Genomic DNA, 24,865 nt, shown 5'->3' with positions numbered 1-24,865 from the left:
GCTGGGGCTGTTCTCCTTGGAGAAGAGAAGATTAAGAGGAGATTTGATAGAGGTGTTCAAAATCATGAGCGATCTGAACAAAGTAGATAAAGAAGAAACTGTTCCTATTGGTGGAAGGATCCAGAACCACAGGACAGCAATTTAAGGTGATTGGTAAAAGAAGCAACGGTGACATGAGGAAAAACTTTTTCTTTTAATGCAGTGAGTGGTTAGGATCTGGAATGCGCTGCCTGGGCGTGATGGCGGCAGATTTAAATTGCGGCCTTCAAAAGAAAATTGGATAATTATTTGAAGAAAAAGATTTGCAGGGCTACGGGGCGGGGGGAAACATAAATTCAGGGGAGTGGGACTAAGTGAGTTGCTGCTGCAGAGAGCATATGAACATACGAACTAGGAGCATCATTCTTCCCCACCACTGCTGAAGCATTCTTCATCACCAAATTCAATTTCTCCAACATTCTCCTTGCCATTCCCATATTTGTTATTTATTTAGCATATGCAGACACAGCATATAAATTTTAGTCATCTTCGAGTACATACGAATTAGAAGAACACTCAGCCCTTCGGCCTGCTCCACCATTCAATAAGTTCATGGCTGAACTTATTACTCCACATTTCCACCTACCTCCGATGACCTTCCACCCCCTTGCTCATCAAGAATCTATCTACCTCTGCCTTAAAAATATTCAAAGATTCTGCTTCCATCGCCTTTTGAGGAAGAGAATTCCAAAGACTCTCAACCCCGAGAGAAAGAATTTCTCCTCATCTGTCTTAAATGGGTGACCCCTTATTTTTAAAACAGTCACCCCCTTTCCACATCCACCCTGAAAAGACCCCTCAGGATCTTATATGTCTCAATCGAGTCGCCTCTTACTCTTCTAAATTCCAGCGGATACAAGCCTAGCCTGTCCAACCTTTTGTCATAAGACTACCCGTCCCTTCCAGGTATTAGTCTAGTAAACCTTCTCTGCACTGTCTCTAATGCATTTACATCTTTCCTTAAATAAGGAGACCAATACTGTACACAGTGCTCCAGATGTGGTCCCACCAATGCCCTGTATAGCTGAAACATAACCTCCCTACTTTTGTATTCAATTCCCCTCACAATAAATTATAACATTCTATTAGCTTTCCTAATTACGTGCTGTACCTGCATTCTAACTTCTGCGATACATGCACTAGGACACCCAGATCCCTCTGCATCTCAGAGCTCTACAATCTCTCACCATTTAGAGAATATGCTTCTTTTCTATTCTTCCTGCCAAAGTGGACAATTTCCCACTTTCCCACATTATACTCCATTTGCCAGATCTTTGCCCACTCACTTAACCTATCTATATCCCTCTGTAGTCCCCTTATGTCCTCTTCGCAACTTACTTTCCTACCTATCTTTGTATCATCAGCAAATTTAATAACCATACCTTTGGTCCCTTCATCGAAGTCATTTCTATAAATTGTAAAAAGTTGAGGCCCCAGAACATATCCCTGTGGCACACCACTCATTACATCTTGCCAACCAGAAAATGACCCATTTATGCCTACTTTCGGTTTCCTGTTAGCTAACCAATCTTCTATCCATGCTAATATGTTAACCCCTACACCATGAGCTTTTATTTTCTGCAATAACCTTTGATGTGGCACCAGACTCTGCCGGATTACCTTGAATTTTTCTACATGCCGTTATAACGTCTTCAGTAATAGCTTCTAACATTTTCCCTAAGACAGATGTTCAGCTAACTGGCCTGTAGTTTCCTGCTTTCTGTCTTCCTCCTTTTTTGAATAAAGGAGTTACATTCGCTATTTTTCAATCTAACGGAACCATCCCCGAATCTAGGGAATTTTGGAAAATTAAAACTAACACATCAACTACCTCACTAGCCACTTCTTTTAAGACCCTAGGATGAAGTCCATCAGGACCCGGGGACTTGTCAGCCCGCAGCTCCGACAATTTGTTCAGTCTCACTTCCCTGGTGATTGTAATTTTGAGTTTGTCCCTCCCTTCCATTTCCTGTTACTTATATCCTCAAGTTGGCATGGACATGATGGGCTCAATGGCCTCCTTCTCTGCTGTAACCATTCTCTGAAAAAGAACGATCCCAATGGTCCAGTGTAGCATTAAGTCACATAGACCAACAGATTCAATTCCCAATCTCTGCTGAGTTATCTAAACTCATCTGGGACAATAACTGTGGTGTTCCAATTAATCTCAAGAAGCCTAAGGTTTGGAGATTAAAAAAAAAGTCAGGGATTCTGATCGCTCCCTATCCAAGATCCTTCTTGGGATGTATACGTGTTTACATAGTGTTCTCATTGACAAATAGGACGAAAACAATGAAATTGCTCTTATAAGCATACCAACTTGTATAAATCAGAACAGACGGGAACATTCAAGAGTTTTATCACTAAGAAATTGCACCGTAACAAATCATCTTTTGAAATGAAAGGCCAAACCCTTTTGATTCTGGGTGACTGATTTTTCTAATTTAAATATACTTGTTGGCAAGTACCATTATTGAAGTGAACAGAGCATGTCTGACTGCTGCAAGATCCAAAGTCTGATACATAAATTTCCTTTATTGTTTTTCTTGGGTTATTTAAAACTGTGTATTTTATGCTCAAGGCAAGGGATGTTTGTTAATGCTGGGAAATGGACCACTTTATTTCAGATAACCAGTGCATGCATAATCATTTCAAGGTCAGATATAGCATAGTTAAATGCAGAGTAAAGCTCTTTCTGGCCCAACAATGGGCTTCAGTCCTAACCTCTGATTAGTCCCAATCCAGGCATCTGTGTTCTTCAATATAGTCAATTTAGGTGCCAAATTAGGGACAATTTTGCAGAGTAAATCAAAATTTGGCAAACTGTGAAATTCAATCTAAATTGGCAATACAACTCTGTCTATCTTTGTATTCTTCCCAACAGTGACATTCACTTAGCCATCCCTTTGACAAGGAACAAAAAGGAAACTATCGACTTTGTTATTGATAAAGTTCCATTGTCCTCCCAAGACAGTAATATTGATAAATTGTATATCCAGGTAGATGCATTAAAAAGACAAATTATGTTTAAGAATCCATTTAACAGATAATACTACAATGAATTAGTAAAACCTACAAAAAAAGTATCCAATCTACTAAATTGTGTACTGCTACCTTCACACACTTCAGCCATTGGTTTTGAGTCAATATTACAAGCATCTACTTTACTGAATTCTCAGGGGAAGGGGAAAGTGAGAGAGAGATTCCAAAAATTATATTTTAAAAATCCAGCAAAGAACCAAATCTAAATGGAAAGGAATGCAACACCCAAGTGACCCCTGGTGGGTGGCTACGAGGACGTCATGGACTTGCCCGTTACAAATTATGGGTCTACCTTAGATTTACCCGAGTTGAGAGGCACTGGTCACTCTTGCATCTTACATTCAGGAGTGTATACGTACTTCCCAATATCTAATCATATAATAGTGTAATCCATCTCTTTCACGCAATCTCATATGTGCTTATCCAATCTTTCATTAGGTTGAAAAATCTTTTAGTGAAATGAGGCCAGATACAAATGATTGTTATTTTATTTTACAGACAGCAAGTAAATCTGGAGTAAATAAAAACAAGAAATGCTAGAAATACTCAGCAGGTCTGGCAGCATCTGTGGAGAGAGAATCAAGAGTAACAGTTATATTCAAAATTCATTAACTTCACTTAACTTCTAATGCTCCCTGGGTGTGACCAAGAAAAATAATAAACCACACAGTCCCAACCTGGGTAGTGGTCTACATACACTAGCTTTTAGTTTGTCTAGGCATTGCAGCACACAAAGACTTACACAGGCGTGGTTGGCATGATCTTAGTTTGATCTTTCTTGCCTTTGTCAGCACTTGACTGCCACACGAGTCTGGAAATTAACAGCTGACCTCTGACCCTCTTCCTTAGCCAGGAATTGGCTAGTATGGATGCCAATTAGACTGGTTCATGAAGCAACACCACCGTGCCCACCCGCACCCCCCCCCCACCCCCACCCGTGTGGGTCTCTAGAATCATCTCCCGATTTTTCCAAAATGAATAGTTGATTATCTTGACAATTTATCTAGGAGCAATCATTTGTCTCATCTCTAAGCAGTTTCTCCCCACCAAACATACGACTGCTGCGGTAATTTTAACCTTTTAAGAGCTGAATTGAATATAAAAGGTAACTTTTAAAAATATAAACAAGATCCTTCCCTTGAAACAAATGGTCATAGTCTCTAAACAAATGACATTTTTAACTTTTATTTCAAATGAAGACTAAGGAACTAAGTAAGTATTCTTCACAGTAAACGAACCATGAGATGCTCCCCACAGAAGATAATCCAAAATGACAGCAACATGGCATAGAAGATCCCCTGTCGAATGTCTCCAAATAGCAGCATCCACGTCCAGTCAAATCCAATGGAAAACCATTCCACTGGGATATTTATAAAGGTCATTGAGATTCCAAGTGCAAAAATTACTCTGCAAATAAAATATTAACAACTTATGAAATTCTAGTTCAGCAGAAGCATTTTATCAAGTTGTTTAGAAAAACTTGCATAGCTAATCCTACAGCTGCAGCGAGTTTGCCTGCATGTGTATCCGACACAATACATGCTTCAATCCCTGCCACTTTCAAATCTCACAATGAAGATTATCAATGGTTATAGGGTCCCACTATTCACTTTCCCAGTTTCTAGTAAACTTTCTTTCAACTATAGATCACAACTTTACAGCAAATCAGTTTATCTTCAGATTTTTTAAAATCTTGGTTTAAAAATTCCTAATTTTTTGAAAAAAATCCTTCTCCATGCCACATTATGCTGAGCTGGACTCTACAAGCAACTTACTTGATTTGCTATTTTTCATATATGTTAGCCCACTATTTGACAGTAAAGGGAATTACAACAGAGCTTGATCCTGTTCTCCCTAGATGTTACCACAAGCACACACACTTACCAGTTGAGCTACTGGAGTAATTATTTTCAAAAATCTTAATTTTTTTTTTTTAAACTCCCCCTTCAACAGAATTCTTTTCAGTTGTTACGTGGATACTAAATTTCAGTTCTGACAATATTCCGTTGCAGAAGGAAGAGAACACCAGATGTGGAGAGAGAGGGCGTGCACCAGTCAGGGGAGACATGCTGAGAGCGAGAGCGAGACGCACACACGACTTACTTCTCCAGAAGTACAGGGGGGCGAGTCATCATAGTAATGCGCCTCCAATACCAAATCATAATGATAAGAATACTTGGAGTCAGGAAGGTTTTCATTGCAAACCAGACACTTGTGAATCCACCATTCTGATGGATTTCCTGTGAAGAGAATCAAACAGATACATATTTGGAGGTTATTTCAACGCTTAAAATTGAAGGTCAATAGAGTTCCTGAATAAGAGGGTGTTCCCCCCCCCCACCACCCTTCCAGAGTTTGCAGGGTGGCTGCCAGGGTTTACTAGGCGGTCTCCTCTAATGGAAGAGGGCCCAACCCACCGCTGGTAAAATGCCAGCAGCAGAAGGACGAGGCCCTTAATTGGCCTCTGGCAGGAGGGTCACTCTCCCACCATCCCCGCCACTGGTAAAATGGCATGACTGTAGGAAGACGAAAGGCACTCCAACCCCTGCCTTCCCTTGCCATTTACATGGCCCCCCCTCCCATCTCGTCCCCAGAGGGCTGGTAAAATCTGGCCCACTATAATCAATTCTAGGCTCCATGCTTTAGGAAGGATGGCAATGGGAAATTTGATGTGTTCGAAATTATGAAGGATTTTGAAAGAATAAAAAAAAGAGAAACTGTTTCCAGTGGCAGAAGGGTCAGATTTAAAAAGGCAATTGGCAAAAGAACCAGTGGTGACATGAGGAATTTTTTTTTTTTAAAGCACAATGAATTACTATGATCTGGAATGCACTGCTTGAAAGGAGTGGTGGAATCAGATTCAATAGGAAGGTTCAAAAAGAAATTGGATAAATACTTAAAGTCGAACAACTTGTAGGGCTATGGGGAAAGAGCAGGGAAGTGATACTAATTGGATAACTCTTCCAAAGTGCTGGCACAGGCAAGATGGCTAAAATGACCTGTGATGTATCATTCTATGAAATATTGACATTTCTGGCTGTATGATCAATATTGGTAGTTGGAGTCTATTCTGTTTGAGACAAAGTCATTTTCTTTCCTTTACCTAATGGCAGGAGGGTTATCTCACTTTCATCAACGTTAATGTCAATTACATACTAACACGGTTTCTAAAAAGCAAACTGCATCAAATTGTATTGAATTTCAGTGGACTTTCTCCTTAGTCTGTGCCCAGCATATGATCCCAGCCAGGTTAATATGGGTCTCAACAAGCTGATTGAGGGTTCTGAACAGCCAGTGTTCCCGCCAGGACTCTCCGTCTGGATTTCCCCCAGTATCTACTTGTGCGCAGACATCAGTGAAAGACAGGATTATACTCAGCTATAGTTCCTCTATGGTCCATAGCCTATTGGCAGTCACTCTTCAGGTTACATTTAAAAGGTCTGGAAAAGCCCTGGAGGACTGCTAGGACCTCTGGAACCTTACCTTATTTGGTTAGTGTCACCTGGAGTGGATGGTGGCAAGTTTAAAAAGTAATTTTTCACTGGGAGTACAAATAGCCAATTCATTAATATTTATGATTAATGACTAGTGAGAAAAATCAAACGAGATGATTTATCAGAACAGAGTAGCAGTGATATCAATGGCATTACCGCCATCCTGAGATCCTTGATTTTTCCGATTTTCATGTTGATATTCTTCTTCTCATTGACAGGAAGTCGAATGTTAATCAGGTAATATTTGTGTGCCACACTCCCCAATTCCATGAAGGGAAGCAGATTACAATCATACAACTGGCCCTGACTGTCATGATTCTGTTCAAAATAAGAATAGAATTATACAAAATTAGAATTAATCATACTCCGCACCATGAAGGACCTGGATAGTTTATTTACACAATTAGAATTTCCCCCCCTCTCCCAGGAGGTACTGACTCATGCTATAAATGTAGTTTCATGGGCAGCCTCTTCACTAAAAAGGGCACTCTTCATACATGAACCGCAACACAAGCATCAGCGTTTTTCTGACAGGAGAGCATCACAGCCAAAAGCAATGCTGACCCAACCCAAATCCACATGATTAGGAGCAAGAATCCTGGTTGATTTCTACCTAAATACAACTTGCTGCTGCCTCAGATTTTTTTTAAATTGTGACAGGTACTGAACCATATTGACCAAGGTGCTTCCAAGTTAATCTCGGGTCTACGCGGAGTTACCTGAATCACCCAAGATACCAATTGAGTGCAATAATTAGCCTCAGCAACCCTGAGCTTGGAATGGAGTGGAGTGGGGGAAAAGGGGCAGGGCAGGGTAGGGTTTCATAAATACTCCAAAGCACCCACCTTTCAATGTTTACAATGATCCTTTTGTATCGGGCTTGGCGGTGATGCCTTCTGTGAAAATATAGCTTTTTGACGAGTTACCTTTTAGAAGCAAACATTGAACAATGGGTACTTGGGACAAAGTGAGAGAAGGTGGCTGGTACTTGTGAAGTTGCACCCCAATGAGTCTAAACATTCAGAGGCAGGACTGGTGGATCATAGTGGGTATCACAGTACTGACCTCAGCCAAGATACACATAAGTGCACGTTACAGGTGGGTAACTGAATAATGAGCAGGAACAGGAACGGAGTCCCATAGCGTTCACATTGGCAGGAACGGAAGTTGGTATAACTTCTGATTCTGCCATTTTTCTTGTATCCCAAGCAATTCTATATCTAAATGAACGGTGCGGCAGCAGGCACAGGAGACACGCGAGATCCTGCTGCGAAGACAGGCTTTCATTGGTGGAACCCACCTTCACTGAGTCAAGAACCATGATCACCGCGGTAATAAAAGCATTGTGCATTTCAAGCTTCAAGAAGCAGCAGTCTCTGTTATGCAAGCCCCTTCAGAGTTACCAAAATTAAATCTTTTACTTATTCGTAAATGCTTTTTGCGTCCTCAAAATTTGTCAAACCCAGCACCAACTCCCCATTTCCCCCCCCCCCCCCCGTAGCAAAAGCAAAGCAAATGTCAGTCAGCAGGCAGCATCCTGCCCCACGGTTCAGTGATGCCTCCCTGCAGGTTCTCCTCCAGGCCGTCAGGGAAAGGTGGGAGGTCCTCTTCCGTACAGGTGGAGTCAAAAGACCCTCCTGCCTGACCGAGGCAGCCTGGATGGAGGTAGCAGAGGAGGTCGCAAACTGTGATGTGCAGAATCTGGGTTCAGTGTTAGAAACAGATCAATAACTTGCTCAGATCGGCAAGGGTAGCAGTCTTGGCAAAGTTATTCCATTGTTTTCCTCCCTGGCTCTGTGACTTTAAGACAGAGGGTAGACAAGGCATGCAGTGGAATAAGTGAGCAACCTTGGTGCCATACACTAAATAATTGCCATTGTTTGTGTGCTTGGATGTATCTTGCAAAAGCCACTCCAGAATGAGTGATGTCAATACATGTTAGCAATGGCTGTGATGCATCTTTTGCCATCTCATTAAATTTGCACTGCCTCCTGCAGGACTAATGCAGTCACCACCAGTGTGAACGTGCTAAAACAGGTGCAGGTGTCCCAGATATCCGGATGCTGACACTGGCTGAGGAGGCGGCGCCAGAAATTGCATGAGAGGGAGGGCGATAGCAGAGGGCGAGGCAGGATCCACAAGGCATAAGGATGAAGTGTCATCTTCAGTCTTACAACCATATGTGCACACCAAAAGAGAAAGTGTGTAAACGCATGTTCAGCTGATGCTTAACGTGCCTCTGTTTGTGTCTCCACTGCAGGTGCCCGCACTCAAGCAGTGGAATGCCGTGAGGCCCAAGACTCCTCTGGGGAGGAGGAAAAAGCCAAATGCCCCAGAGGGTGCACAGTCACCTGCCTCTTCTTCCACCTCCGCCAGCGCAGATACATCCACACGGTCCGCGGGAGGGTTCAAAATTGGAATCTGGGTCATAAGCTGGTGGTCACGACACATCCCAGCAGTTGAGGGAACACGTGCCAGCTCGGTCCCTAGGCAATCTGATGACTACTGGGTACCAGGCCCCTGCTCAGCTCCATGCTCATGATGATCCTCTGTTGCTATGAGAAGTCTGCTGGATGTGCAGCAAAGCCATGATGTGCAAAATATGTCAGAGATGCTCGAGGTTATGCGTATGCCATGGAGAGGTCTATGCAGGCCAGGACGTCTGCCATATCCCAGGCATTTGAGCCTATGCTTCCTCAGGTCGAGAGTTGTTAAGCTCAGTGGAGAGTCTGGTTGAGCACTCGAGCCACATGATCTGACCTGCACTCCATTGCTATTGCTGTGGGTGCCATGCAGCAGAGTCTAAGCGAGAGTGGGATGAGGAACCTGGACCTCCCACCAGGTGCTGCTTACCCTCAGGGAGACAGGCAGGTGCTATTGTGCACACAAGAGGTGGAGGTGTGCCAGCTGCCCCAGGGCCTCTCAGGGTACGCCCAGGGAAAGCAGTGTCTTGTCCTCTCCCCCACCCCGGACATTGACCCCCTTACCTCCAGCAGGCGAGCACACGGGATACTCGAGCACCATAGCTGCAGATCCCCCCAGTAGGATGGAGCCATTAAGGCCCTGTTCCTCCAAAGGACACCCGCCACAGCCATCCACAGCAATGGGGCAGCGCACTGAGCAGACTGCCTCCACCTCAGCTGCTAATGTCAGGGGAGCACCTAGACGTAGTGGTAGGAAATGAAAGAAACAGTTTTGATCATGAAGGTGGCATGTGTGCTGTAAATACTGTGCAAATGTTGCTGAATTTTTCAATACATATTTAGTTTAATATGTGATGCCCTCTCAATCATTTTCTTTGTTTCATTTGAAAATGAAAATGTTTATTAGAGGCCTATGGCGGGAACTCATTGATGCTTGCAATGCATTTCAGAAAGTGTCCATTTTTCATTTTGATGTTAGCCTTCAGCCCTCAAATGATGGAGGTTTCTCATTTGCAGATTTTTCAATTGTAATACTACCAACATGCCTTCCATACGTGGTTCTGCAGTCACACCCTTACTTTCCTTGCATTGTTTTCATCTTCGTTACATCATAGCCCTGAGAAAAGTAGCTTCCTTATGTGTGTGGGTTAATGCCCTGATGTAGCACAATATTTTGAATGGAGACGCAGGTCACTTTGAATGAAGTTGATAGCATACAGGCCATTTGGCACACTCCACTCCAGCTTCACGTGCTGTTGTCAGAAGAACCCTTCTTTTTGATTTACAGCAATGATTAAGACCTCAGGCGTATCTGAACATATTTGGAGAATGCTCGTTTTCTCCTCCCAATGTTCCTTTTTGAAATGACTTATTGTTGGATGAAATGTACAAATTCGGTTTTCCCTGATGTTCCTACATGTCTCTCCATGCCCCTTATATTGATAACAGCATCGTTTGCTTGTTGCCCTCCTCCTCCTCACCCTCTTCATAATCATTCTCATCTGAGGAGGACTGGAGTTCCTCCACCTGCAGAAAGTTGCCACATCGAATTGCCAGGTTTTGTAATGCACAGCAGACAATGATTATTTATGAGACTCTCTGGCGCGTACAGAAGAGCCGCTCCAGATAGTCAAGGCAGCGGAAGCACATTTTCAGCATGCCAATGGGGGTGTGTGGCTCTGGTGGATGCTCAAGAAGCATTGGATTGCTCTTCAGCTGTGCTTTGGGGATGCCGCACTGGTGTCAACCATGTCCAAGGCAGGTAACCCTGGTCACCCAAAATCCAGCTGTCCACTTCAGCTGGTTCAAAAACTCCTGGCAGGTGAGATTTCCTCAAAAATGTATGCGTCGTGGCAGCTCCCTGGGAAACATGTGCGAACCTGCATGATTATTCTCTTGTGATTGCAAACCAGTTGGATCTTCAAAGATTGGAAGCTTTTGCAATTCACAAATGCAGCAGGCTAGTCCCAGGAAGCTCTAATGGACACGAGTGCAGTTGATCACCCCTTGCACTCTAGGGAAGCCAGTGATGGCAGCAAAGGTCACAGATCTTGCCTGGCTGTCCTCTTCTATTAGGCAAGTAGCTAAGCTCATTGACACAACGAAATAGGGCACTGGTCACCACTTTTATACACTGTATATGCCACTTGTGTCACCGGTTGATCCCTGGAAGGCATTGCTAGCGAAAACAATTTGAGTTCAGCAGTTACCTTGAGGGAAAGTGGCAGGGATTCCCACCAAACCCAAGCGGTTGCAGGTCATACCACAGGATCCTTCAAATTTCTGTGACCATTTCACATGACATCCTTAAGCCTCTCTGGCACTGAAGTTAATTTGACCTTGTCCTGAGGATGCGGTGACATGCCTGTGCCCGTCTTCGATAATGCCATGCCTGGATATTGTTATCATTCGCAGCATCCTCACCTTGTTCTGCCTGTTGCTGGCGTTCAGGCATTATGTGTTGAGCGAAAAGAGCCCTCCTTAGTCACTCTCTGCTCCTCTTTCTGCGGCATTAGACAATTTGGTTGTTTGACACCCATGTTGATGCAGCTTTGCAAATAATGAAATGAGCAGAATGTTCAAATTCAGCCTTCTGTTGCCAGTCAGATGAACCACTGAGGCAATGAGCAGTTCCCTTTTCTGTGCCTTAAAATTGCAGCCAGGTTGAGTACCCACCCTTCATTTGTCTCCTCCCACTCGCCTTGCAATCTTTCTGTGGCCACATGGTTTGCATTATCGTTCGAGGAAATGGTGCATGTATAATTAAAAGCAAGTCTCCCCACCTTCCAGCCTGCACCTATCATCCTTGACCCACCCAATGTCACCTTAACCCTTCCCTCCATTACCATTGAACATCCCCGCATTACCTTGGACAGTGTTGCAATCAATTTATTCATGCCACCCCTCCCTCCTGTTCCTACTCCCGTTACCATCAAAATGCCCACTCTGATGCCATAGAGTACCCAACCCCAAGTCTTGACCTTCCCCCCCCCCCCCTCCAACAGAATCCATTTGGCCCCATTGATTGTGACCATTCCCTCTGCCAGCCAGTACCTTGAATTCGCCCCACAGCACTCATCCCTCCCTTTAGGCCCCTCATGACCATTGTTGACTGTAATGTTCAAATCAACCCACCACCCCCGTAGCTGCCCACATCCAGCTTCAGTAACAACCACCAGTACACACCCTGGATGCTCCCCTCCTCTACTTCTCCATGCACCCGGTAACCCAGCCTGTCCTCCGAGTACCCTCCCCGCTCCTCCATGTAGAATCCCACCCCATGCCTTTGCAGCCATTCCCGGAGAAGATTAGCCCTTGCATGGTGGGGAGCCTGGAGGCAAACATCCATTCCAATGTTGGCGTTCCTTGTGCCGATGAGTTCAAGGAAGAAAAACACTGACCTCAGACCCAACTGCACAAAGCCAACTGTTGCAAGTCATGTTCAAACGAATGTGTACCAGAGGCACGGGAATACCGCTCGCCATTAACTTAATTGGAAGTAAATGTAGGGTAATGAGTATTCATGGTATAGTAATAAATGTAAAGCTGCAATCCACCACCGTGCAGGGGGAACTCCAGACCACTGCAAACCCGCCGCTGATTTAATTTTGCTAAAAAAAAAAGTCAGAAATCCGAAAAAACAACTTGCGCTTGATTAAATCACACCGCACACCACTAAAGCCACTTTTGCAGGGCCCAAAAATTCCACCCTTTGGCTGACGTTTGCCTATATTTAGCTCTTTGCATTGTGGCTAACTGTACTGCCTGACTGCTATTCTGACCAAACCCAGTTAACTCAGCACAGACTAGGAATTGAACATGGAATCTACTATTCTTATGTCTAACAACCCCAGTGGGGCATTGCCTATTCAGTGGAATTCGTGGAATACAATTTATACTCAGCTTTTATGTTTGTTATTTAATCAGCATCATATTACTGAGAATTTTAAAATAGATCTTCCATTCACACTCTAGTAATGACATGCTGCAGAAATAAGCTAATACATACTTTTGGAGATGAGAAGTTGCAATCTAGCTTCCGTTTCTCAATTGAATGAGCCATTTCTGTCCATTCACTAAAGCGGTCATCACGATAGCCTAGCGAAACATCCAATGTCACCACAGCTCCCTCACCTGAAAAAAAAATTCTATTTTCATGCATGGTGGTTATTTTAGGAACAAATTCTTCGAGGTATAATTAGAGAACTCAGACAGATAAATAAATCTCACAGGGGAAAATATCTTTTGTCCTGGCACTTGCCAATTAAATAGCACAGTGCACTATTCCATTAGGATTCCTTGCACAGCATCTCTAAGTTTTCTTGTCTCAAGGCCACCAGGGTTGGTTGAAGGTTGCTTGCTGATCTCTAAAAAAAAAAAAGAGGTCCAAGAGGAGGAGCCTCTAGCTATGTTCAGAGCTTAACCAAAGAGAGAAAAAGACCTTGAGCAGTATCTGTGGTGTAACCATCCTGTAACGTTACCAATGCCCTGGGATAAAATCTGCCAACAAATGTCCCCTTTTCCCTTACAGCACTGCTGTCAACAGAAGCCCCATAGAGTAAAATGGGCATTGAGTAGAATCAGCCTCTATTCTCTAGAATTTAGGCTAATGAGGGGTGATCCCATTGTAACACAAGATTTTTAGGAGGACTTGACAGCGGGATATTGAGGCGCTGTTTCCCCTGAGTGAAGAGTCGAGAACCAGAGAGCAGAGTCTCAGGATAAGGGGCAGGCTATTTAGAATAGAATTGAGAAGTTCTTTCACTTAGAGGGTTGTGAATCTTTGGGATTGTCTATCCCAGAGAGCTGTGGATACTTAGTCGTTCAGCATATTCAAGGCCGAGATCGATAAGACTTTTGGGCACTGTGGGAATCAAGGGATATGGCAATCTGCTTGGAAAGTGGATTGAAGGTAGAAGATCAGTCTCAAAGGGCTGAATGGCTTACACCCATTTCTTATGCTCTCAGTGGCAGTGTAAAACAGAGGTGATGTTGCAAGACTCACCTGAAGATGTATTTGACAGTTTTGCCAAAGGCACCATTGTGACAGCTTTTAAAATGCCGTTCCTAAAAAAGACGGACAGTTCTTTTGTCCAGCCACACAGAGCAATTAAAATTTCATTGATCCTTTGCCTGTACTATACTGCTACAGGGATCTTACAGCCACAAATGGAGTGGTGTTTAATTTTCAGGGTGAGATGTAGATTTTATTTCCAAACTAAAAATGAGTGATTAGTTAATCAGTTGAATTAGTCATGAATTCAAAAGAAAAAACTGTCAGAAATTTGCTGCAAGTTCATAAAATTGTTGTGACCTTTGTACAGCCCAACACATTTTAATACAATATTTCAAGGACTCTTGACCTATTAATTAAAGTCAAATGATTGGAGGGTTGGGCACAGTAATGAAAGTTAAAATAAAAGGATGCCTGTGAGGGATTATTTTAAATAGAGGTTTGCAACAGTTACCTAAATATTAAAATTAGATCACTGGGTGGAAAGGAATTCCTAGGTATCAGCTGTTGTTGGAGCCAGGGGAACTATTTTTGCTCAGTAGCTGCCCCACGAGGTGTCGCTGATGCATGAAGGCAATGATACAAATGTTTTAACCGTTATAGAGTGATTACTGCAACTTGATTAGTTGCAAGGATATTCAATGGCCAATATTCTAGAAATTTACTGTTTAAATCTCTTGATTTATTGAAGACTGCTCAGCACTAATAAAAATCATACTTTCCATTACATGAACAGAGAAAACAGCATCAAAAAAAAAAAAAATTCATGTCATCAATTTGTTACTTGATTTACACTTTGAAAGTGCTATATAAATGCAAGGTGTTGTGGTAAGTAAATCTTTCCCACTCCTTGCTTGAAGGCTGGGACCTCTGCTGAAGCACAGTCCTATTATGCTCAAAGAGCTATTCTTCATGTGATCCTATACATCAGGTGTCAGCAGAGCCACAACACCTTTGCTGGGTATCATTGCAGAGCCTGGTTCTATTCTCACTCAATGTTCCTACATGTACAATACTTTTCAGCAGGCTCACTGGATAATGAACAGAAGGAAACCTGACTGCTACTTATCCCCTACTCTACAGTCCAGGAAAGCAGAAGGTCAATTTAAAAAAAAAAAAAAACACCGAAACCCCCCATCCCAAGGTATAGATCAACAAAGTGAACATTTATGTACTGTGGACAGTGTGGTGAGCACTGGATTCTAACAAGGAAAGATTACTAATGCTGGAAATCGGAATCAAAAAAGAAAATGCAGAGATCAAAGTCATGGAGACTGATTATGATGGTTCATGTGCGTATATTGTCCTGCAGGCCCCCATCTGCCAAGAATGAGGCACATTAATTTTGCCACATGGACATTACACTTCAAATTGTTACTGGGAAGAAAAGAGGGCCCATTACAAAGAATTGCCAGACCCCTAGCCAGAAAGACATTTTTGCATACTAGCAGACAGTATTGCAACAAAGGAATCAGTCCCTGCTCCCAATACACAGAACGGACGTGGTCAGACTAGTTTAGTCATGCAGTTTAGTCACATGACTAACTGGCTGTTGCAGAGTTTTGAACTGAGAGCTTTAAATTGGAGAAAGTGTTTGAAGACAGAAAGCTCCTGGTTCCTGGATTGAGAACATCTCTCTCCCGGCTGCTCTCATCTCTTTCTCAGCAGCTTTGAAATCCACTGAAGTCACATGAACCCAAGAGAGAAAAGTCTCCTACAGTGAACAAGGTTTAAGAAGAATACTGGGCCCCAACGAAAAGCAAGAATGACCTACTAGCAACGACTCCACAGTGAGCTCGAAGAACTGTAACAAACTCTTCAGATATTGCCTCAAACCTCTTCACTTTGTCTTTCTTCTGCTCTTTTCTGTCTCTATTTGCATGTGTTGCGTATGCATGCTAGCATGGGTGCGTCGTGTATCCGTAGGCGTTAACCAAATTAGAGATTAAGTTTTCATAAATTTCACCTTTCTTCTTTAAACCTAAGAAAACCTGTTTGTGCTTATTTCTTTACCTTATAAATTGGAAAGCGGTGAATAAGGATTCACCAAGGGGAAGCTCAAAACATAGTGTGTTTAAAATTACACTCCATTACAATAAGACCAGGTGAAGACAGTAAAAGACACCTTTCTCACCTGGTCGGAACAGAAATTTGGGTGCGAGCATCCAGAATTTTACCCACAGACAAACTGGAAATGGGAAGCCAAAATTGTTCCCAAGCAAAAAAAGAGCAAGATTAATACAGGTTTTCTTGCGTTTGTGTGATTGAATACCAACATGTCTGCAACTGGCGAAGGGAGAACAGCATGTCAATGGTGGATCTCTCTGCTCGAAAGCCACACTGTGCCTCAGGGTAGACACTCAGCCAGCTTCTGGAGTCTGTTTAAAACGACTCGAGAAAAGGCTTTCCCCACTCTGCTGAGCAGGGAGATTCCACGGTAGCTGTTGCAGTCACCGCAGTCACCCTTGTCCTTATAGAGGGTAATGATATTGGCATCGCGCATGTCCTGTGGTACTGCTCCCTCATCCCAGCACAGGGAAAGCAGTTCGTAGAGTGCTGAAAGTATAGCAGGCTTGGAACTCTTGATTATTTCAGGGGTAATGCCGTCCTTCCCAGGGGCTTTTCCACTGGCTAGAGAATCAATGGCGTCACTGAGTTCCGATTTTGTTGGCTGTATGTCCAGCTCATCCATGACTGGCAGAGACTGGGCTGCATTGAGGACGGTTTCAGTGACATTTTCCCTGGAGTACAGTTCTAGGTAGTGCTCAACCCAGCGGTCCATTTGCTTGCGTTGGTCAGTGATTGTGTCCCCTGATTTAGATTTGAGGGGGGCGATCTTCTTGATGGTTGGCCCAAAAGCTCTAATACCATCATACATTCCTCTGATGTTTCCGGTGTTGAAGGCCAGCTGAATACAACTGCATAGGTGTTGCCAGTAGTCATTTGCTCAGCGCCCGACTGTTCTTTGTGCAGCACTTCCGGCTACTTTAAGTGCTACGGACGTTAACTCACTGGGGGCTTTCTTGTAGTTCAACAGTGCAATGCGCTTAGCGGCTATGACAGGTTCCAGCCCTTCAAAGTGAGATTGAAACCAATCTGCATTCTGCTTCTCACGTTTGCCATAGGTGGTCATTGCTGAGTCATAGATAGCTTCTCTGATGTGGGCCCACTTGGTCTCTGCATCCCCTGTAGGAGTTTTGAAGGGCTTTTTCCAAGTGAATTTAGAAACTTATGGAACAGCTGTGGATAAGAAATTCTGCTTGCGTTGATGCGTGGGCGGCCCATCTGCTTGGAGGGTTTGAGTCCAACTTTGCTGCACACCAGGGAGTGGTCGGTGTCGCAGTCCGCACTGTGGAAGCTGCGTGCGACTTGGACACTGTTTACAGAGGCTTGCCTTGTGACGTGGAGGTCCAGCTGGTGCCAACGCCAGGGGAGAGCCAACTGTGTAACAGCCCCGATGACCAATTTTATCTGAAGCGCTGGTGGAAGAGTCTGTCACTCTAGTATTGGCCTTTATAGCCATTCCAAGCGCTGCTTCACAAACCACAGACCACCTTTAGGCGCTTACCCATTGTCTCTCGAGACAAGGAGGCCAAAGAAGGAGAAGAAAGAAGATAGATGTCTGCAACTGAAGCTAGTAGCTCTCTAAGCCAGGGTGAAGTAATCTGGGATAAGTTAAAAGCACTGTCTATGGATGAGTTGAGGAAAATGGCTGAGCAGTGTGGGATCACTGTACGTGGCAAGGCTAGGAAGTCTGAACTCCTAAGACTAGTGGCCAACCATTTTTCCCTGGAATCTGACGAAGCAGAAGCAGTGTTAGAAGTACAGCCAGACAGAGTACTGTGAGCAAGATACAACTGGAACAAAGAAAACTTGAATCAGAGGAAAGAGAAAGACAGAGGGGGAGGCAGGAGAGTGAGAAAAGAGAGGGTCTTCCGGAAGGAATGTGAGGAAAATGAAAGGCGAGAGTGAGAATATTCCAGAAAGAATGCAAAAAAACAGAGCTGAAGTGGCTTGAGTTAACTAGGGGGTGACAGAATAACCCCAGTGAAAGCATGGTAAATATGGAGCAGCACAATTCAGAGTTGGGTACAGCATTGTTAAAACTAGCTCATATAATCCTAAAATTCAATGAGGAAGATGTGGAGGAATTTTTGTGTCTTTTGAGAAACTGGCAAGGCAGCTAAAATGGCCAGCTGAGACCTGGCCTCTTTTACTGCAAAGCAAGCGAACTGGAAAAGCCCATGAGGTTTATTCCCTGTTGCCAGATGAGAGTTCATCAAATTATGAACTGACCAAAAATGCTATCCTCAGGGCATATGAATTAGTACCCGAAACCTTTCGCCAAAAGTTTAGAACCCTCAAAAAGCAAGCTAATCAAACTTATCTGGAGTTTGAAAGAAGTAAGCAGTTGGCTTTTGACCAGTGGCTGAGGGCTTTTAAAGTACAGCTCAGCTGTGAGAATCTCAGGGAAATTGTTCCGTTAGAGGAAGTTAAAAACTCTCTCCCACTCAATAAAGACCCATATAGAGGAGCAGTGGGTTAAGAGCCTGGCAAGCAGCTGTTCTAGCCAATGAGTTTGCTTGGATCTACAAATTGGTTCCCTAGGGGAAAACTTTTCCTAAATCACCCCCACAAATCCGAAAAAGACAAAGGTTGGGAAGGTGATATCCACCCAGGCAGTCCTGAGAGAGAAAGGAAAGCAGGAGACACAGAGGGCCCTCCACCAGCCAAAAAGGAAGGTGCTGTGAGCAAGAGTGAGACCCGGAGACCTGTGTGCTTCCATTGTAATAAAGCAGGGCATTTAAAAGTTGACTGCTAGAAACTAAAGGGAGAACCGGTAGGGTTAATCAGGGGACACATGCTCAGTGAAGACAGGATTCTGATGGAAAGCACAGAACAAGCTGTGGCTTTAGCAGCAGTAAGAGTACAACCCAGGAAGCTTACTACGGCCAGTGCAGGAAAAGCTAATAGCCTTCAGGAAACCTATCAGAGTTTCATGTTTGAAGGGAAAGTAACCCCATACCCCTTGAGTGGGTCAAGCAAGCCCATAGGTAATTCTCAGGGACACAGGGGCCACAAGATCCCTTTTATTGGGAGAAGGCCTGACCTTACCCCAGAGAGTGCAGTGAACACCAAAATGGTGAATGGAATTGGAGGGCAGTGTATGCCTATTCCTGCCCATCGGGTACACCTGGAGTGCGACTTAGTTTCAGGACCGTGACCGTAGGGATCGTCCCTAGTTTGCCTGTGGACGGGGTTGACCTGCTCCTAGGTAATGACCTGGCGGGGCTGCAGCTGGTAGCCCCCAAGTAGTGAAAGGAAGACCGCAGGAGCTCAGAGAGACAGGGCAGTGGACGGAGACGGTCCCCTGGAGTTTCCCTGAACGTGTAGTTAATCAGGCCATGATCAAACCAGCTCCCCGAGAGGAGACTGAATTAGCACTGCAGGCAGATGACCATGAGGTCTGCCTGTCCGCGACTTTCTTTGGAAAATTAGGAGACCCAGGGAATGAATTAAATGGATCTTCCCTAGGCGAGGCTCAGCGAGCCGACCCTATATTGAAAGTTAGCACAGGCTGCCCAGTCTGAAAGTGAAGCAGAGGGAGTCCCTGATTGCTAATATTTAAAGAACGAGGTACTGATGAGGAAATGGAGTCCTCCTCACAGGTCAGATGGCAAGGAGTGGACAGTAATTCACCAGTTAGTGGTGTCACAGAGGTACCGGACAGAAATATTAAGAAGGGGCCACGAGACTACAATGGTTGTACATGCTGTATATGAAAGGTCAAAGCCTGCATAAGACATCAGTTTGACTGGCCAAAACTCCACAAAGATGTGGTGGAGTACTGCAGGAGTTGCCACATGTGCCAGGTTGAGGGGAAACCCCAACCTACAGTGAAACCTGCAACAGTGTTGGGAGGGCCCTCCAGCAGAGGGCTGGTGAACTGGTAAGGGGAGCCCCGAGAACAAAAGGGGACAAGCAGGCACATGGCTGGCAAAAGTTTAGAAAGGGAAGGGGAAAAAGTGACCAAGAGGACAGGCTACAGGAAGTCCGGGAAGAATCCCAGATGAAAACCCCTACTGTCTGGTCAGCCAACCTGAAAAAAATGTGAAAAAAGTTAGACCCCACATCCTCCTACGTAAATGCAGACTCTAGAAGCACCCTACCAGAGTTGCTAGCAACAGTTACAGGAATCTGCAGAGACATAAAAAGACCTCTAGGGGGCAGGGAAACCATGAGGGTGATACCTCACCTAGTCGAACTGCCCCAGGGGAGTGCCCCAAAGTCTGCACAAATACCAGCAAGCAGGAGTGTCCCAAAGGGCAATGGGGAGATTAACAAAGAACCCACCCCCACAGTCAGAGCAAAAGGGAACCACCCAACCCCCAAAGTCAAAAGCCTTTGCATTAAAGGCCTGCTCAGGTCGGGGAAAAGAACCTGACCCGAACCACAGTGGACCCGAGCCTGACCTGGCCCGAGTCCCTCCGATTTTGCCCCAAGCCTGACCTCGACTCGACACGGCCAGAGGCCGACCATCCTTTTACTTACCTTCGGACTGGGAACCTCTAGGAAGCTGCAGCGCATGAGTGATGACATCACAATGACGTCACCCGCTCACTGCGCAGACTCAGTTTCATCCTGGACTGCCAGCTCAGGTAAGTTTTTAAAAATTTCAGTACATATCAGCAGAGCACTTACCATGTGTCTGGCCTGACCCGACCAGAGCCCAAAAGCCAGGTCCAGAAGATGGGTCCGACTCGACCGGATCCCGACACATGTCGTCGGGTCTGGGTCAGGTAGCAGACCTTTACTTTGCATGACTCAGCAAAGCACTGCAAGAGTTCAGAATAAACCCGCCCACGACTAACTCTCCTGAAGAAAAATTATCCCAGTAGGAACAAAGACCCTAGGCAGCCATGGAAATGGGCAAGAAGAAAAACCTTCCCAAAGAACCACATGATTACTGGGAGGCAAAAAAGGGGAAATTAAAGCAGCACTGGCACCAAAAAAAAAAAATTTGAATAAGCTTTAGGATTCACGAAGGAATGGAGATGAATGAGAGAAATGCATGGTTTTCTGTATCTTATACATTTATTTCCCTGAACACTTTTAAATGAAATGCACCTTTTTTTCAAATCACATTTCATTCCCCTGGGTGTGGAGGTATCCTGCAGGCCCCTACCTGCCAAGAATGAGGCACATTAAATTTCGCCACAGCGACATTACACTTCAAATTGTTGCTGGGAAGAAAAGAGGGCCTATTACAAGGAATTGCCAGACCCCTCGCCGGAAAGACATTTTTGCATACTAGCAGACAGTGTTGGAACAAAGCAACCAGTCCCTGCTCCAAATACACAGAACGGATGTGGTCAGACCGGTTTAGTCACATGACTAACTGGCTGTTGCAGAGTTTTGAACTGAGAGTTTTAAATTGGAGAAACAGTGTTTGAAGACAGAAAGATCTTGGATTGAGAACATCTCTCGTCTGCTCCCATCTCTTTCTCACCAGCTTCAGAATCCATTAAAGACACATGAATCCAAGAGAGAAAAGTCGCCTACGGTTAACAAGCTTTAGGAAGAATACTGGTTCCCAATGAAAAGCAAGAATTACCTACAAGCAAGGGCTCCACAGTCATCTCGAAGAACCGTAACAAATTCTTCAGATATTGCCTCAAACCTCTCCACTTTATCTTTCTTCTGCTCTTTTGTGTCTCTATTTGCATGTGTATCACATATGCATGCCAGAGTGGGTGCAAGGTGTCAACCCAATTAGAGTTTAAGTTTAAGTTTAAATAAATTTCACCTTCTTTAAACCTAAGAAGGTCTATTTGTGCTCATTTCTTTACCTTATCATTGGAAAGTGGTGAATAAGGATTTATCAAGGGGAGCTCAAAACACTGTTTAAAAATAAAACTCTGTTACAGTAAGACCAGGTGAAGGCTGAAAGGGACCCCTAGACACCTTGCTCACCTGGTCGTAACAATATTCGTCATCAAGGTCCATTATGTCTGTTATTTAAGAATACAGAACTTTATCCTACAGAGTTGCCTCAATCCAGTAGATGACAGATACCAAATAATTTGCCTTCCCTGCTGTATTTCATACATATATCCATAATCAATATTAACACTTCCATTGACGTTTCAATTAAGTTTTGCAAAATTTTTGTTAAAAAAGTTTGTGGATGTTGAGTTTGACATCTTTCAGAGGGAGTTTCACTAGGCAACCCCCTCCAAAAAAAAAAAAGGTGCTGCCAACAAACCTGAATGACAGACACTGCCAAATACTTGCCCACCATCTTGGCTCGATTCGCACACAACACAAATTACTGTTCTTATAAAGTAATATGCAAGGATTCTTATACACTATATTCTGTATAGGTTGACCTGTATGGTTCTTCCTCTGATATGGGAAGAACCCAGCCAGAATGATAAAGTTATAAACAGAACATTTGTAATGCGCACATGCATATCGTGCACATGTGCAGTAGCTCCATTACTCCCAAATCTACCCAGTCATTGAAACAATGTGAATTCAGCAAGAATAGGAATTGCCACAATAATGAACTTTTCATAATGGAGCATGATGTCAAAACAGCACAAAAGTAAATCAGACAGACATTCACATAATTTAAATTTTGGATGACAGTGATTGTTTCAAAATAAAAAGAACCATGGAACCACTGTTGGCACAGAAGCACCTGCTATTTACATTTCAAAGTCGAGACATCAAAGGGTTATTACAGGCACTCTTCAGTGCATCATGACCCTAGCTTCACTAACTTCAAAAAGTGAAAATATATGTTTACAAAAGGTCACTTGGACTCAGTGGTAAATATTTTATTAGATTTTTCTCTTACAAAACAAAGTAGACAGCTAGAAGAAGAAATCACATTGTAAAACACTTACATGAGCAGAGTGCATTGTCCATAAAGGCACTATCATCCACAGATGTGTCCTAGCTGGAATATTTCATAGTCCTGATTGAGGAAGATGTCTCCCAAAGAACTCAAAACTGTGGAATGATTTACTTTCCTCAGTTCCAGCTCTCCATTGCCAACAAGCACCCCTTCCTGGGGATTGTGTGAAGACCAAACAAACTGCCAATGCTGACTGTCTAAACTCACATGAAACATGGTCATTTGGAGGAGTTCCTGGAAGGCTGCCGCCACCTGTGAAACCATAAACTGTCAGCAGTTTCGTAGAACCGTAGCTTCAAAGGGGAATTGGATAATTATTTGAAGAGAAAAACATTGCAGGGCTAAGGGGAAAAAGGTAGGGGAGTGGGACTAGCTGAGTAACTCTTAGAGAGTTGGCACGGACATGATGGGCTGAGTGGTTACAGTACAGGAGGGCATTCTATGATTCTACAAACCACAGGAGCTTGGTAACATTTATTGCCCATCCCGAATAATCCCTTCCCTCGAGAAGGTGATGGTGAGCTGCCTTCTTGAACTGCTGCAGTCCTTGGGGTGTAGGTACACCAATAGTGCTGTCAGGAAGGGACATGCTGACAGCACAAGTAGCCACCATTCAGCCCCAGTATGTCTGTGCTGGCTCTTTGAAAGCGAAATCGGAAACTAATCCCAAAGCGAAACCATTTAAAAACAAATTTCTACTTTCTTTACGTTCAACAACCTATTTTTAACAAGATATCAAACGGACACCTGCAACCTATAAATTACTCTCTGTATTCTTACTGACATTACACCAGGATACGCGTTATGTAATGAAATTGTTCTAGACAAGAATAACGGAGGAGAAATACAAGAGGAAAGTCAGTGACACAAGGTCAGTTAATATTGTCCACATACTACAACAATACAGATCGTATTACAGAGATCTACCAGTGAACCACAGCAATCATTATCCGCTTTTAAATTGCTCAATCTTTGTTATCCATTTATAGACCCTTATCAGTAGCATAAACTATTTTCAACCAATGGTATTGTGTTTCTAAAAACATTTTTCATTCCTATCCTGACTTATGATTGACTTTTCCTGCAGTATGGTTCTGCAGGCATCAGTTCTTCTCCAATAACTCACACAAATGGCCATTTATGGGGCCACTGAATAGCAACAGGCATTAGACTGTGGAGGGCATCACCTGGTTCCACTGTCCACAGATCTGCACCTTCCACACCACACTGATATCCAAGCAAAAAAAAAACATGCCTTTAATATTTTCAGAGTGCAAGATAGAATTTTCTTTGAAAAATTCTCATTTCAGACAATTTACAGTTTTACATTATGTTGATATTGGCAATATATCCACCGTCAACAAGGACTTTAGCAAAGGCAGCAACAACAGACATGACAGGGGAGGGTGTGTGTGGATTTGTTAAGATTCCGCAATTGGTTTACAGGGCAAATGCACCGTTGAGTTTTGGAGTAGCCGCACAGACCTGGATCGACCCAGATTTAATTCTCAGCTTGGGCTGATTTTAGCCGAATTCAACTAGGGCAATGGAAGGCAGTAGTGGGAGGGGGGGGGGTGCAAATAAAAGAATGGTATTTATGTATAATAAAGTACAGTCAGATCTCCTACTCCAGATTGTTATCCAGTTATACTTGCTGGAATGTGCATGTGACATGAGCAGTAGGTCACAGAAACCAATATAAAACACATTTTTTCCAAGTTTCATTATGTGGATTTTCAGCTCAGTGACAAGTTCATTTCATGTAGACCCCTCCTCCCTACTCTATTCAAATGAAGCTTAGACTGTCTAAATGCACACAGAAATGAAATAATAGTTTAGAAACACTCCAACATTGGAAACAAAGTCTTTTTTGTGAAGTTTTTCTTCATACAAGAACAGAACAGAAATCTTTTTGTGGTCAAGCGCCAGA

The 24,865-nt window shown here is 43.7% G+C and overlaps 1 protein-coding gene across 1 annotated transcript in view; it reads right to left on the bottom strand.

Annotated features, from left to right (window-relative positions):
- wls (Wnt ligand secretion mediator) overlaps nucleotides 1-24,865 on the bottom strand; it is a 77,556-nt gene that overhangs the window by 31,635 nt on the left and 21,056 nt on the right. Inside the window, exons 3-6 of the mRNA XM_068037265.1 lie at nucleotides 13,008-13,132; nucleotides 6,732-6,893; nucleotides 5,185-5,321; nucleotides 4,320-4,488 (exon numbers count right to left, since the gene is read on the bottom strand). Coding sequence (XP_067893366.1) covers nucleotides 4,320-4,488; nucleotides 5,185-5,321; nucleotides 6,732-6,893; nucleotides 13,008-13,132 — 593 coding nt within the window. The remainder of the gene's footprint in view (nucleotides 1-4,319; nucleotides 4,489-5,184; nucleotides 5,322-6,731; nucleotides 6,894-13,007; nucleotides 13,133-24,865) is intronic.

Source organism: Heterodontus francisci, chromosome 8 (assembly GCF_036365525.1).
Source record: "Heterodontus francisci isolate sHetFra1 chromosome 8, sHetFra1.hap1, whole genome shotgun sequence".
NCBI classification, from domain to species: domain Eukaryota; kingdom Metazoa; phylum Chordata; class Chondrichthyes; order Heterodontiformes; family Heterodontidae; genus Heterodontus; species Heterodontus francisci.
This window is presented reverse-complemented; position numbering and strand designations above follow the sequence as displayed.